Consider the following 15,908-nt stretch of genomic DNA (forward strand, 5'->3'; position numbering starts at 1 on the left):
TATCCCAGACACCCTAAAAAGCTCCATCCCATATACCTTAACAAGCCCTACCCCATAACCCATTCCAAGCCCTATCCCAAATCCCTATGCATTATGCATAGGATTTCCACTAATACCGCTCCAAAATATCTGCAAAACCTGGTGCGCCCCTATCGACCTTCCAGATCTTTTCGGTCTTCCACGGCAAATCATTTCGAAATTCCGAAGATCAAGCTGTCACGCATGGGTGGCAAGTCCTTTTCACTCCTAGGACCCTCACTTTGGAATTCAATGCCTCATACATTGCGGTCTGAGCCGAGTTACATCAAATTCAGAAAAGCCTTAAAAACATGGCTATTTAACATCTAGTTTTCTGTAACCGCATTGACATTGGGATCTGCTGCGCCGGGAAACCCTTTGTTGGGTAGCTGTGCGCCATATAAATATAAATAAATAAATAAAAATAAACCCACACCAAGCCAGCCATATAACCTATAGCGAGCTCCATCCCATACACTGTGGCGACCTACATACATCACTAAATACCTACTTGCCAGAGCTGTTATTTAGCACCAAATATGTAACTTTGCAACGCCTTCAAACAAAATAAATAAGCAATACAGAGACTCATGTACCACAAAGATTGTGATTTAATGTGCTCCTTAGCAATACATCATTTATAAAAATCAGTTTCTCAACACTAGATATAACAATCATAATTCGTAAATTTTCTTTAAAGCAAACAGTTGGCTCTCTGTAAACAACTTGCATTCACTGACTCCAAGACTGAACTCAGACTTTATGAATGAGCGCCGCTGCTGCTCTGGCAGAAAGTCCCATCTTTGGTCAGTGCAACCGCTTGGCTCAATCCTTGTCATGTAGAATTTCACATTGATCTCTTCCCACCTTCAACTCGTTTGTGCACAGCACAAATTATGAAGTTGGCTTTCTCGGTCTATAAAGTATAATTTAACCCCTTGCATGCTGGTGACGAACCCCAGCCGTCACGCTCCGCGATGCTCGTGTGCGGATGACGGCTGGGGTTCGTCACGGCCCCTCCTGTTCGTTTGTTTACCGCACAGCGGCAGAAACGGGCCAGCATCCAAGGGGTTAAAGACATTCAAACTGATGTTTTCATTTGAAACGACATGAGCACGGTACATAGCGACACCAAACAAATCGGTGGGAAAATGTCAAAATATTTTCAATCCTGCGAGCAAAGTTAATCAATCAAAATATTAGAGTACTGTTTAGGAAATAGAAAAGAAATAAAATACATGATTTACAATTTTAAAAGGCGCTGTATTTTAGACAGTAAGTGCTTGCAACGTGTTGAATAGGTTTGCGACCGACTGGACGGTTCACACTGGGTCTGGTCCCAATAATAAAGGTCTGCTCATGGTCGAAGTGCAGCAACAGAAATCGATTTTGTTGCTACATTTTTCTTGATTGCACATCACAAATTAATTATTCAACATCTAATTGATGCAAGAGGTCCTAGGATTGGTTGAACAGAATTTCTAGCCAAAGACCTCTTTTGTCCACAAATATAGGAAAGTAAAATTAAGGTTTGTTAGTTCGCATAGTAGCAGATTGTAGTGTTTCTTAACACGGCTAGAGCAACAAGATTACAGAGAAAGTTTAATCTTCTTCACTTAACAAGAGCCAGGGTGCTACAGACTTTTCAGGGGCCTTGTTATGTAAAGTGCTCTGGAAGCACAAAGGACGTGTGCACCCATTTTTTATGCCCCCATGGCCCTTTGATATTACAGAAAGACCCACAGATTCTTGCACAACCAGCGCTGTACCACAGACTGCGCTAGCACACATGTAGCACAAATGCAATTTCAGGGGGAGTACCTCATTTGGGGTGTTATAGCCCATGCAAATGAGGGAATACTCTGCACTTCACCGTACTATAATAGAGGCACAGGAGCCGTCAGGCGCCACACAGACTGGGTGCCACATGAAGTGGCATGCTATCAATGCACGCCTCCAAGCTGTTCCCTGAAGAGGACTTCCCCCAAAAATCCTCCTGCAGGAAGGTGCAGTCACTCACTGCACCCGCTTGCAGAGTGATCTCAGTTCCCCTTCGAAAGGCAGGCCACGTTACCACTTTCAAAGCAAAATTGGGATTGGCATTTCCAACAAGCTGGTCTGCGTTTCACTAATTCGCTGCCGATAGGGCAGGTGCTAATTCGTAGCTGCACCGGTGGCAACAAAAGGTTCGCGGCAGCACAGACCAAGGCAGTGCGCCTTATACACAGTGGGGGCACAGATGTCTACCCAACATTTCTATGGCCAAGAAAACCCCTAAATAAGAAAAAATAATCAGAGAAAATAGAACAAATACTGTCTACTACCTATAAAGGTAGAAAGTAAGAAAGACACCTCACAGGTGGATTTAAATAACACTTTGGCAACTTGCTTAAGCATCATACCCAGTCCCTTTACACATTAGAGGAAAGTTATGCGGTATGTGGCGTAGGGTGAGAGACCCATCACTAAGCATTCTATGCCACCCGCTGAAAGAAGAAATCTTCTCAAGGGCCCCTACATACATTCATAGGATAAGAATTTGAATGCTACCATTGGAGAAGTGAGGTCCAATAAAAAAGGGAGCAGATAATGTGCACAAGCTAAAATGGATAGACATGTTCGGAACAACATTATCAAATTACTAAAGACGTTATTAAGGTTCATGGTGGAACAGATGTAGATGACAAAAAAAGCTCAACTACTGAGGCCTTTCAGAAATGGCCAGCATGAAGACATTGTCCTCTGCAAGTCAACCCATAGGATTGTATTCATGCAAAAGTACGAGAATAATGATGTACAATGGACCAATTTGATCCAATCCACGTTTTCCAGTTCAGAGGATAAATCCCACAACAACTACAAGCCATGAAGCTATATGGATTACAAAACAATTATGGTTTATGGGAAAAGAGCCACAATAGTTGTATGATCCTTACAGAGCAGGCACGTTGCAAAGCTTGGGGAATTGTTGTTACCAATCAACAGCAGCTATATAACCTGCTGTGAGCTTTAGAAGGTTAAACTCAGACCATAGGGACAGGTGTGAGAATGCAATCACATGACTGTGAGGGTCAGTAAATTACAAACCGACTACAGGAGAAAGAGAAGATTTACAACTTCAATAGCACCATGTATGGGCAGTTTAATTAATGTGGGAAGGAAAAAGTATGGCCATCCGAGGGAATTTACTGCATTTTAACATGAATAAAGCCTACAGAAAATAAGTGAACCGTATAGATATACTGGATAACATTCAATAAAACCTACAAAGATTTGCTGAAGTAGGAACTTCTAAAGAGGAAACAGTGCTGCAGTCTTCATCCAGACCTGGCATCTGCTTCAGAGAGGCGGGCCTCTGTCTCCCAAACAAGTATATTTGATTTATTGAATACAAAAACATCAGTCTTTCTGCTATATAAGAAATTATCAGAAATCCTCTTATGCCAAAAGACTCTCTTAAAAGCATTGCTGTTCCACTTCAATGGCCTTTGGGCACGAGACGTATTGGAGGAGAATGAAATGTTCTGAACCCGCTTCATATGTTTTACAGGCATTTGCCTAATCTGCATCACTACCTAAAATTCTACTGTTAATCGAAAATTAAAGTGCAATGATCACCTGAAAAGCAAAACCAAATTGTCTATACTTCTATTGTACAAAAAAAGTTTATAAGGAGGCAATGTAAGGGCGTTTGGTGAAACAGTTTGGACACAGCTCCACCTCCAAGGGTCGTATTCTACTACTTACGACTCCATTATGTATTCACCATTTCGCAATAGCATTGCTAGGTTAAGCTGGAATACAATGCTGGACTTTGGACAAGACATGTGTAAGGACTTTGGACGTGTATTTCAAAACGCTCCATCTTGGGCTGTGACTAAAACCCAGTTGTACAATATCGTACATGTTCAAACAAGCCCTACTATATTTGAAGGGAAGAAAAAATAATGAAAGAAAGTCGTAAAAATCTGGGCTGTAAACTCCTCACATAGTTAGTTTTATAGCAATATTAAAGTGAAATGAGGGTTAGGAGTTTCAAGAAGGAAAAGCAAACATTTGCAGTTTGCATCCTTATGAGTACTATCATCCACCCCCTTGAAAATAAAATAAATCACCCCTTAAACACTTAAATACTGACTTTCATCCTTTAACTGCAGGTACAAGCAGCCTTGTTGGGGTTTATACACTACTCACATTAAAGGACATTCAGGAGAGTCGTGTGTACCCCCTGCAACAGAAACTGCATTCCCATATATATATATATATATATATTGTTGTCTAGAAAGACTACTAATACACAAACCATCTAATTTTTGGTCTCATTTCAGGACAAAACTCAAACGTAAATGCCCACTTTTCTGCATAGAAATTGATGCCAGTGTTGCTTTTGTATTTATTACTAAAATGATCATGTGAGTTAATTGAAGCACAGGGAATGGGAAGTAAAGTGATTGGACATGCATCGCCAAAGCAGGTGATTTGGGAAGTCTAAGTTTAGCACTCTGGTCCCACAGCTTTGCAACTTCACCCCTAGACCACATCTCTGGTTTCATATCAACTCCATGAGATTAGCCTTTTACATATACAGTAATGTACTCGCTTATGACCATATCATTGTATAAGCCTCACTGGCAAGCCCATCCAACTTTGCAATTCAAGGGCCGGGCGAGTACCTCATCTGCGTTTTAATGAAGGGGTGCTTCAATCATACGTACACCGACGAAACGTTCATAGTATAAGCATAGAAACTCTTCCTTCCCATTAGGGAGGGCTCAGAAGAAGCGTCCAGGAAGGAATTGCAAGCTGCAACTAATGGTCACTTACACTACAGCATTGGTTAGGATTCACAAAATGTCTTTACGGTGCTACGTGGAAGAGGCCGAGAGGAACAAAAAGAGGTGCCCCAACACTTTCAGAAATGCCCAGTTTGAAGGTCTTTCAAGTGTGGGCACAGGAAGTAAGTTAGAGTTGACTGAATGAGAACAAAAAGGAATGCCGAGGAAGACCGTGCTAAAATACCACAGTATCTCAGCAGCAAATTAGGTGTCCTCTGGAGGGGGAAAACAGCGAAAACCGAAAGTTTCTGGGTTGCTCTCTCGCTGGCAAGGAAAGCTTGTGTGAATGTTTATTTTAATAGGCACTGATGATGAGCTCTCTGCCTTTAACCACTTGGCTGCTAAGGGTGTTGGTTGAGCTCCATTGACTTTCCATTGAAATCAATGGAAAGTCCATGACGAGTTACCCTTGTCATTAGCGCTGAAGGGGTTAATGAAGCTCCACATAAAGACAAAAGAGCGTCCACGTTTAGTCAAACCGAAGTTTAAATGCCTGGAAAGAAGGTCTCCAGGTGCAGTGTGACTGATCCCTCGCTGCCGACGTGCACACAATGAGTCTGACCCTCACAAAAGAACCAGCGTGAAAACCTGCCTTGGCCTCGGAGATCAGATAGTCAAGCCCCTAAAAGATGGATTCCTTATTTAACAAATATGACATCATAGTGTTCCTTTTCATATTTTTTTTTTTTTAAATCACGTTAATGCAACTGCATTCCATGAAAGTTACCCTCTCTTGTGACAAAAAATACATTTTAATAATCCCCTCGTTATGCTGCTCGGCAGTTGCTGGCTACTCCTATGAAGAAAATATCAAAAGTACCAAAAATCTCAATAAATCGTATTTGCTCTTCACCCCTCGGTGCCAGGCTCTGTGCACCGTGACAGTCAGCATCTGCAACTGACCTCTTTACAAATGGAGTTGGTGCCTGCAGCCTCGCTTTATGTGATGCATGCCAAAGGTTACGACATGGTTCACTTTGGCAGGAAAGTTTCCAACGCCTTGCAGAATACAGTTTGTGCATGTGAAAGGCAGTGTTTCACTGAATACTGAGAAAAGTAAACGCTCAGTACATTAGAAACAAAAGAGGGCCCATACTTCTCCTTTAAGGGCTTTGTGTTACCATGCCCCCACTACTGCAATGTACATTGTCCGCAAGGGCACATATTAGGCCTGACATTTCATTATGTGTATTTTTGTAGGTCCTTGGATTTGGGCACTGATTTTACATTTATTACCCTTTGCAATATGTATGGGATGAGGTTTGTTCAGCCTTCTAAATTGAAAAGGAATTAGGAAACCATGGTGCTGTTCTCTATTATACACAAATAAATTAATTTTGATGCCGTGGCTAGAAATAAACGTGTTACAAAGGCAATTATACTTACTGTATTAAAAGCCCACAGGCAAAAAAAAAAAAGCTAAAACTAGTATAGTTCGCGGTTTTTGTCTTGGCACGCGAACATCACTGAATGCATACACTGTAGTATTTTTTCCACAACACAGAATGCAAAAATGAGGAAACAGTATCAAATGCTGTTCTTGAATGGCCGAAATCTCCATTCTCTGGCATATGCACATGTACACCGAAAAGCCGCTTTAGCACGGGTGGCGTGCGGTACCTGCGTATGTTTCACAGTCCTGGATTCTACAATAAAAATATAAATCTGTTAATTTGATCTGACGGCCACATGAAATGTAAATCCCACTGTCTCGAGATAGATTCAAATGTCAGGACAGGCTCCTTCCGCATTTCACAATGTAGTTCCTTGGCACAGGTCCAGGTAAGCTCGAGGCACCTACAAAAGCCCACCTCTCCTGCTGCAAAAAGCAGCCATCATGGGCGCTGGGTCAGTTTGCTCTTATTCTCTTCCTGTTCCTGGAGTTTAAAGTGCGTGTAGGCTAAGATGCCGAGCAAGGTGCAGCTGATTCCGAGACCCTGGTTCAGCGACAGAGGGTCCTGAAACAGGATGTAGCCTCCCAGCAAAGTGATGCAGAACTTGAAGTGCCCAAACATGTTGTATCTGGAGACCGTAGTTAAGGAGGATGACGATTGTGTATACATGGGGTCGCAGGGTAGTATACAGTAAGAGGTAGACAGAGAAAATGCATCAGCATCCAACATTACTTGTCTTCATCTGCAAAGAGACACGTTTTTGGACTTGACAATGCAGACCTTAAAAGGAAGTCTAAAACTGGGGGTAAAAAACACTTAAGTATCACTTTAGGGTAAAGGTGCATCTGGTGCGCCACTTTAAAAGAGCAAAGATTCCCCAATTCCCATCTCTGAAATACTGGCGGGCTCGTCCCCGCCTCCCCCTGCCCCACTCTTTACCATGTTCAGGTGCAATAGATCTGAAGCAATGACGTCGTCAGACTCGAATGATGTCATCTGGCAGGTACAGTTCCTGTTTGAAACTGGAAGCTGAACCGTCCTTCCTCTGGCTACGTCCACTGCCCACCACACGTTCTGACATAGTGTTACAAATTTGCTCCTTTGCAACCTTTACAATTCCTGCAAACGAAACAAGCTAAGGCAAGCTGTGTGATTTAAAAAGCGAATCTTTAAAAAACCTTTTCCAGTTTGGCAACACATGCATTTAAAAAGTGCTCATATTCTCAGTTCAGACATATTGCATTTACAGGACATGTCAGGGAAAGATATAGGGATTCGCTCAAACAATGACGTCAGTAAAAGAATGGGCATGGCAGTATGACAGGGAGGAGCTTCGAGGAATGCTTTCATACACACGAGTAATTATGTAAACAGTCTGAAAGCAAGAGACATCAGTCCTCTCTGTACTGGAGGTCATCTGTCCCACATAAATAGTTTTCAGCACCTTGTCCAATTAGAGCATTGGTGGTTCACTAAAGCAACCACGAGATAAAATACTTCTTCTCTGGATCCTTTCGAGGAGGTAACAGTTGCATTGTGTGTAGAAAAAGTTGCAATTTACTGCAAGCGTGGGCACTTGGAAATATCAAGATTCGCCTTTCACGGATATACACACACACACACACACAATGAGATAATACCACAAATATGTATTAAAACAACAACACTCCTACTCGAGTTCCAGACCCAACCCTACCAAAAGAGAAATGAATACTTCACACAGGACTGAAAATGCACATACATGTAGAGCTGTGACACGTATGGGACCACAGTCCTCTAAATTAGAGGTAGAAAAGAGAGCATCAAAAGGATACGTAACAGGTGAGGTTGTTCCAATGATCCAGTAGATGGACAAGTTCACCGAGAATGCTATGATTCCTGAAAGCAACACCAGACTCTGCAAGCAAAAAATACAAACATGAAAGCCTGAACCTAGTCAAAACTCGTGGCAGGATTATCCATGTTAGCCAGTTAGTTTTATTTAATTGTTTCTAATCAACAGACCGTCAATTTAATTTCTACTAAAAGTAATTATGCATTTGCAATTCCTGGAACCAGATTTACATCCCTTCTATTTTACACTTTAAAGGCAAATCTACATCATGAAGCAAACTACACGGACCTAAAAATTCAAAATGCAGATATCCACGTAACAAATAAAAGGTATGCCCAGGCTCTGCGCCTAACCCTCCAACCCTGCGCACAGTTGACTAGATCATGTAACAATATAAAGAGTGTAATTTTTAAAGTAAAACAGACCTGCAGGTTTTTTCAAAGGGTCGGAACACCAAACAGGCCTATTAGCTTTTTCAAAGGGGTCATCACATCAACATATATAAATCTGACTTGTTGGCTTTATCAATAAATCCGAAATACGAAATTTAACTGTGGGTCCAAACAATCTACCTGCTATTCAGTGTCTGACATAAAACTCACTGCCAATTATAACACTAAATCATAAAGTGTGACTCAAGCACGACAAGATACTTCCAAAATGTGAAAGTACTGCTTTTCAGTTATCAAGACACGGTCACCTTTTACACACCCTCAATACACTGGGGCATCCACTTCTAATACAACAAGTGGCTGCAGGTATACTCTCCTTGGTGTGAGGAGTCCCTGATGATGACAAGGACGGTACCGGACGATAACTGATGGGTACTTTCACATTTTGGAAGTATCTTGTCGTGCTTGAGTCACACTTTATGATTTAGTGTTATAATTGGCAGTGAGTTTTATGTCAGACCCTGAATAGCAGGTAGATTGTTTAGACCCACAGTTACATTTCGTATTGTCTTCTTTGGGGGCCGTATCTGTGCCTGGTCTTCAAACATTCCCTTGGACCCTCTTTCTATCGTTTTTTCATTTATCAATAAATCGACAGTCATTTATCAATAACTATAACTGAGTGTACTTCAAAACATATACATGGCAATACATTCATAATCATCATGGTCACACATTAAAGTATTTCTCTTCAAAACAACCATAAAACGTGTTGAGTCTTTCTTTAACATTCTTCAAGCCACAAAATGCAGCTATAGAACCAGCCACAAGGCGTCCATGCGCTCTAGCTGAGGAGCTTGCAGCCCCAGATCGGAATCCTTTAAAAACAAATGGGGATATGTCCTGGTATCATGCGTTTAATAACTCAGGAGACTTACAGTTAAAAATAAAAGTTCCGGGGGCTGAGGTGCTCCCTGCATTATAACATGTTGATGGTGCCCTTGGGCAGTTTGTGGCACAGCAAAACAGCAACAAATAATGGAAATCTGCCCTTAAAGGGCATATTTGGAGGCTCCTGGCTGGGAACAGTGAATAATAAAAGAGTGCATCCTGTCACCCTATTATTATTATTTTTTAATTAAAAGTTTGGTTGTCCTAGTCCCACCCGAGACATCCACAGTTTTAGTGTAATTAGTGCTCCTAACACGGCAACTGCTGGCTATAACAGCCAGCACCCATCCTGGGTGCCAATCATTCTTTTTTTCTCATGGGTGCCCCGGTTCCTCTTGGGGTACCTACAACTTTTCTCACATTGAGGCTGCAGGGATGGGGGTCGGGGGGAGGAGTGTATCCCACCCTGTCCTGTCAGCTACCCTGCCAGCATCCTTCCTTGGGTGCTGGTCAGAGGAGCCGGCATGTGATCTTTTCTGTTCCGGGGGAGCAATTTTTCTATGTGCTCCCCTGGAAATAGGGCAAGGGAAGAGGAGGAGGGGGGACAACCTTCTGTTCCCTGCCTGCTAGAGCACAGGCAGGGAGATAGATATCGGCTCCAGTCTGGCAAGGTTTTTTATGGCAGGAGCCCTAAAATAGTCCCTGCCTACGCTCTAGTAGATTAATGTCAGTGTCCTGGGGGTTGGGTTCCCGGGACAAAGTATTTATGCATACTGTCAACCCTTCGAGTCCTGGCCTATCCTAGGGGGTTTGAAAATCAAATGGATGGGAGCCCGCCTCTCTTTGTTTTTTTAAATGTTACCAGGAACTGCGGTTTCATTAAACCCCCACCGCCCCAACCAGGCATTCCCTATCCCCTACCCTGCCCCCATATATTTTTTGGTAAACCTTTTTTGAGGACAGGGGATTGAGTCCCAGAGTCCTAAAATGGCAGCAGCAACATCTTTGTTGATGTTGTGGTACCTATCAGTTCATATCTTTTGAGCTTTTGGATCAACAGATCCTCTATGACTATTTATATATGTACATTTTGAAACTTAATTTCTCAAAAACTACTGAACGTATTAATATCAAATTACAAAAAGCACGTTTTCTGGATCAAGATCTAGATTTCTGCCAACATTGGTTTAATTCCATTCAGCCATTTTGGCTGTAGTGGTGTGTAGCTTTCCTACGGAAAACTGCATTTGGGAACAAGTTTTGCCCCGTTGCCCCTTTTTCCTAGGTCCCTGCTTGAAGGATACCCCCAAAATTTTCCAGGAAGGAGTGGAGGAGAATGAGACTTTTTTGTGAATATTCATCAAACGGTGCCTAAATTATTAGCAAACAAAAAATCCTAAGGAAACATGGCCCTAATTGCAAGTACCCAGTGGCAACTGCCACTGGGATATATAAAGGTCATATATTAGTAGCTCCATATAAATACATAGAGGACCTTTGGGTCAGGTATGTTCTGTAGTGGTTCTGTCACTGCATCTGTCTGTGTATCCATCCATCCATCCATCCATCCAGCCAGCCAGCCATCCAGCCATCCAGCCAGCCAGCCATCACATACTGAATGAGGTAATGGTTACGTCACTGGAGCTCTTGCACTGTCAATGACAGCATGTTCTGATTTACAGCCACCTGAAAATAAGTGCTTTAGAATCAGAACTGGTTAGCCAGTTACATTTTTTTAACAGTTCTTTCATTTATTTGCTTCTCTTCGTTTCATTTTAAAATTTTACATGGGCAAGGGGTAGAATCTAGGGGGTAAGTTTTCATATTAGGGAAGGCAACTAGGTGGTGAGCAAATCCCAATCTAAATCTAACAAATATAAAATGGTACATGAGATGAAGAGTATAGGTTACATAATCTTGACAGCCCTCCGTTAAGGTAAAGGTTAGATAAAACTTAAAAGTTGATTTCCTTCTCTCACAATCCAACCGGACTTCCCTTTTATCGGTCATCAAAGTTTCTTTGATAGACAATTTAGTAAATGTGGTTACCGATTAAGGGTTGGTCCAGACAGGAATCTTAAATATTTTGCTGTACCAAGCATTAATATAACTTAACATAGGAATCGCCAGTGCATTGTCCAAGGACAAACAGTCTAAAATAATTAACTTGGCAAAACTGGTGTCGTCTTTGGACCATATCGAACACAAAAGCAACAAGGGGTGAAGTGTAACTATATCTGTGAGGTACTGTAGCCCTACTTCTCTATGAATGATCTCGGAAGAGGCCGAAGTAGGTAGACAGAGTAAGTGTTTGGGGAAACCATTTTCCTCCTTCTGGGGAGCCTTACTATTATGGTGGCCCCACACACCAGCCCCATATGTTGCAATCGATAAAACCCTTGCCCTATAGATTGCCATCATCTCCTTAACCGTCCTAGAACCCAGCTTGGCTGAAAATCTGAAAATTCCATGAATACATCTGTTCATTTTGCCACTAACATTAGTGACTTCACGGGACCATTAGCAGTTACCTGAAAAAGTGATACCCAGATAGCAAAAGGTATCAACAGCGGCCACCAGCATCTTATCCATAAAAAACGTTCTACATGGTTTGTTCCTTGACCCACAAATCATTAGACAAGTTTTGCTTTTATTAATTATCAGTTTTCTGGCAGCAATAAAATCTCCCAAAATGTCCATTAAACGCTGTAGCCCCACCGGGGTCCTGGCCAGCAAGACAGCATCAACTGCATACAAAAGCACTGGTGTGGGGTGCACAGCAACTTGGGGAGCGTCTGCATGCACTGTTTGTAAGGCTTGTCCACCCCGTTTATAAACAAAGAAAATAGTAAAGGGGCAAGTACACAGCCTTGCCGAATACCCTGTTTGACTGCAAAGTTATTAGTGCATTTGCCTCGTGGGCATAGCATACTTTACACACTAGCTTCTTGTATAATCATGCCAAAAAGCAAATATTAGGCCTAGGCGCTCCCATAGCGAGCAGAGTAGTCCAAAGGATGGTATGGTCTACTAGATTGAAAGCACTGCTCAAATAAGCAAAACAGAGATCTAGTCTTCCACCTTTGGCATATGTATATTTACCTATTAGTAGGTCCAGATACACACATGGCGGCTCTAGGGTTTCCACACCTTTCCTAAAACCAAACTGTACCGGTGAAAGTATTGAGCATTCACAGGCCCGTTCTTCTAGTCTCTTAAGCAGGACTTTGCTCATCACTTTTGCAGATGAGTCTAACAATGAAATTGGCTGGTAATTCCTAGGATCTAACTTATTACCCTTCTTAAAAATTGGGACTATAGTAGACTTTACCCATGAGGGCGGAATCACGGTTGTTGCAGACATATTGAAGACTCTAGTTAAAATTGGGGCTCATAAATCGACGGTGATCTTTAAAAAAATCTACTGGGACCCCATCTGGGCCTGGGGCTTTGTCCGGTTTACTCTCCTTCAAGGCCCATGACACTTCTTCTATAGTAATGTCCAGGGGTAAAGGGGACCAGATCACCTGTTCCTTACTTTGGGTAGTCACCATTTCTGCAATCGGAGAGCTACAAATTTCAACCCAGGCATCACAGATGACATGTGACAACAATTTGGGGAAGGAGTTATCCTTTAGGAAAAGGGAGTTAACAGTATACCATAATAATTTACGATCTGCTGTATCCGCAGCCCGTGACATATTGGGTTATGGTGGCTAGAAGCACCTCTTTACAATTGAATCGGAGAGATTTAATCAACAGATTATCTCTGGGTTGACTGCAAAGGGCAAATTTTAAATCCCTAGAGGCTATAGTAATTGCGTGGTCAAACCATCCTCTACGTTTAACATGGCCTATTATATTCGGGTGGGTCATAAGTGCATCTACTATGTTGGTAATGCCAGTAAAACTATGGAGTAACTGAATGGGGGTGACTGCATCTTCCAGGCAACAAATGATATCGTTATAGCCCTTAGAGCAAATGTCGTGCATAGTTTGGGTTGGGTCCTCTCCATCCCACTTTATGCGGACCCCATTTGGTCTTATTGGAGCAACGTTGTTAATACTACTAAAAGGTGTGTCACTGGTCTTCCCCCAGAAAAAACCTGTCAATATAATACAGTTGTTGTCACTCAGTCCCGTCCTGGCAACCCTAGGTATGGTACACTACTTGCATGCATTAGCTGATATTAGCATATGGTCAATAACAGATGTAGAATTCCTCCCTATAAAGGTTTGTATGGGGTCCCCATTGCTATCGCAAGCACTTTTTTTTTATAAGTGTAAATCAAACTTGGTAATCAAAGAGTTCAATTGATCACCATAATCGTTGTGAGGGAAGCGTAAATAACCAGTCCCAGCCTAATCAGTGACCCCCACATACCCATGTAGCAGAAAGTGGGCATAGGTGAATGTTAGAATCTCCTGCCCAAATTAATATGAAGCGATTAGTAATGGACTGGAGTATAGTCTCCAGTCCCCCTTCAAGGGCCGAGACCACATTACCATGGGTGTTAATAAAAGCATTATTATAAAAAAGTAACCAAAATCATGCCCATGCCTCCCCTAAATGTTAGCCATAAAATTAATAAATGAGGGCCCATTGTTGTTTTTTTCTTTATGCTTACCGGGAGCCTATTCGATAAAAGGACCGCAAGCCCCTCTTTTGCAATCCCTGGAGTTGATGGCTCAGCCTCCAGGCAGTGTGTGGAAAAACCCTCAAAATAGACAGGACCGATACACCACGTTTCCTGGATACATATTATCAATCAATCAATCAATCAATCAATCATGCCATTTGTATAGCGCACTACTCACCCGGGAGGGTCTCAAGGCGCTTGGGGGGAGGGGTATGCTACTGCTCGAACAGCCAGGTCTTGAGTTGTTTCCTGAAGGCGAGATGGTCCTGGGTCAGCCGAAGGTGGATGGGGAGGGAGTTCCATGTCTTGGCAGCCAGGTAAGAGAAGGATCTTCCTCCGGCGGTGGCTCTTCGGATGCGTGGTACGGCTGCGAGGGCGAGGCTGGTGGACCGTAGCTGGCGGGTGGGCGTGTAGGTGGTCAGGCGGTCGTTGAGGTACTTGGGGCCCAGGTCGTGGAGAGACTTGTGTGCGTGGGTGAGGAGCCGGAACGTGATCCTCTTGTCGACGGGGAGCCAGTGCAGGTTCCTCAGGTGGCTGGAGATGTGGCTGCGTCGGGGGACATCCAGGATGAGTCAGGCGGAGGCGTTCTGGATGCGCTGGAGTCTTTTCTGTAGCTTGGCTGTGGTTCCGGCGTAGAGGGCGTTTCCGTAGTCCAGTCGGCTGGTGACGAGTGCCTGGGTGACAGTCTTCCTGGTCTCGGTCGGGATCCAGCGGAAGATCTTGCGAAGCATACGCAGGGTGTTGAAGCACGATGAGGAGACAGCGTTGACTTGTCTGGTCATCGAGAGGGAGGGGTCCAGGATGAAGCCCAGGTTGCGTGCGTGGTCGGTTGGCTTGGGTGCGGTGCCCAGGGCTGGGGGCCACCAGGAGTCGTCCCAGGCGGAGGGCGAAGATCCCAGGATGAGGACTCCCGTCTTGTCAGAGTTCAGTTTCAGGTGGCTGTCCTTCATCCACTCGGCGACGTCTTTCATCCCTTCGTGTAGGCAGGTTCTGGCGGTGTCGGGGTCTCTGGTGAGGGAGAGGATCAGCTGGGTGTCGTCGGCGTAAGAGATGATGTTGAGGTTGTGCTGGCGTGCGATGGCTGCGAGAGGTTTCATGTAGATGTTGAAGAGGGTGGGGCTGAGTGAAGATCCTTGCGGGACGCCGCAGATGACTTCGGAGCGAAACGGGGGGAAACGGGGGGAGGCGGACTCTTTGTGTTCTTCTGGCGAGGAACGAGATGATCCACTCCAGTGCCTTCTCTTGGATACCGATGTTGCTGAGGCGCTGGACTAGGGTGCGGTGGCAGACCGTGTCGAACGCAGCGGAGAGGTCCAGGAGGATGAGGGCCACTGTTTCCCCCTTGTCGAGCAGGGTCCGGATGTCGTCGGTGGCTGCGATGAGGGCGGTCTCGGTGCTGTGGTTGGCTCTGAAGCCGGACTGCGAGGGGTCGAGGGATCCGTTTGTCTCGAGGAAAGCAGTCAGCTGTCTGTTGACGATCTTCTCGATGACTTTAGCAGGAAAAGGGAGGAACGAGATGGGGCGGAAGTTTGAGATCGGTGGGGTCCGCTGTAGGTTTCTTCAGGAGGGCGCTGATCTTGGCGTGCTTCCAGCTCTCCGGGAAGGTGGCGGTGTTGAAGGAGGCGTTGATGATGTTCCGGAGTTGGGGTGCGATGGTGGAGTCGGCCTTGTTGAAGACGTGGTGTGGGCAGGGGTCGGTCAGTGATCCGGAGTGGATGGTGTTCATCGTGCGGGCTGTGTCTTCGGTGGTCACCGTGGTCCAGGTGCGAAGGGTGGCGGTGGGGGGCGTTGGTTCGACGGTTGGGTGCGTGGGTGGGGCGCCGAAGCTGTTGTGGATGTCGGCGATCTCCAGGTCACTTATAAACTCCATCCACCCTATTGTACCCTGTTTTTTCGCTAACCCT

General features: G+C 44.2%; 1 protein-coding gene and 1 long non-coding RNA gene across 2 annotated transcripts in view; both read right to left on the reverse strand.

Annotated features, from left to right (window-relative positions):
• Positions 1-606: 606 nt before the first annotated feature.
• LOC144818834 (uncharacterized) lies at positions 607-5,194 on the reverse strand. The gene is made up of 2 exons (XR_013607168.1): positions 1,098-5,194; positions 607-955 (listed from the first exon to the last, which is right to left on the reverse strand). It is a non-coding gene; the product is annotated as an uncharacterized LOC144818834 (long non-coding RNA).
• A 104-nt stretch (positions 5,195-5,298) lies between these two features.
• Positions 5,299-15,908, reverse strand: part of SLC35E3 (solute carrier family 35 member E3) — a 74,794-nt gene continuing 64,184 nt past the window's right edge. Inside the window, exons 4-5 of the mRNA XM_078676611.1 lie at positions 8,062-8,144; positions 5,299-6,875 (exon numbers count right to left, since the gene is read on the reverse strand). Of these exons, the coding sequence (XP_078532737.1) occupies positions 6,689-6,875; positions 8,062-8,144 (270 nt within the window). The 3' untranslated portion in view covers positions 5,299-6,688. The remainder of the gene's footprint in view (positions 6,876-8,061; positions 8,145-15,908) is intronic.

This window comes from Lissotriton helveticus, chromosome 1_1, assembly GCF_964261635.1.
Source record: "Lissotriton helveticus chromosome 1_1, aLisHel1.1, whole genome shotgun sequence".
Classification (NCBI taxonomy): domain Eukaryota; kingdom Metazoa; phylum Chordata; class Amphibia; order Caudata; family Salamandridae; genus Lissotriton; species Lissotriton helveticus.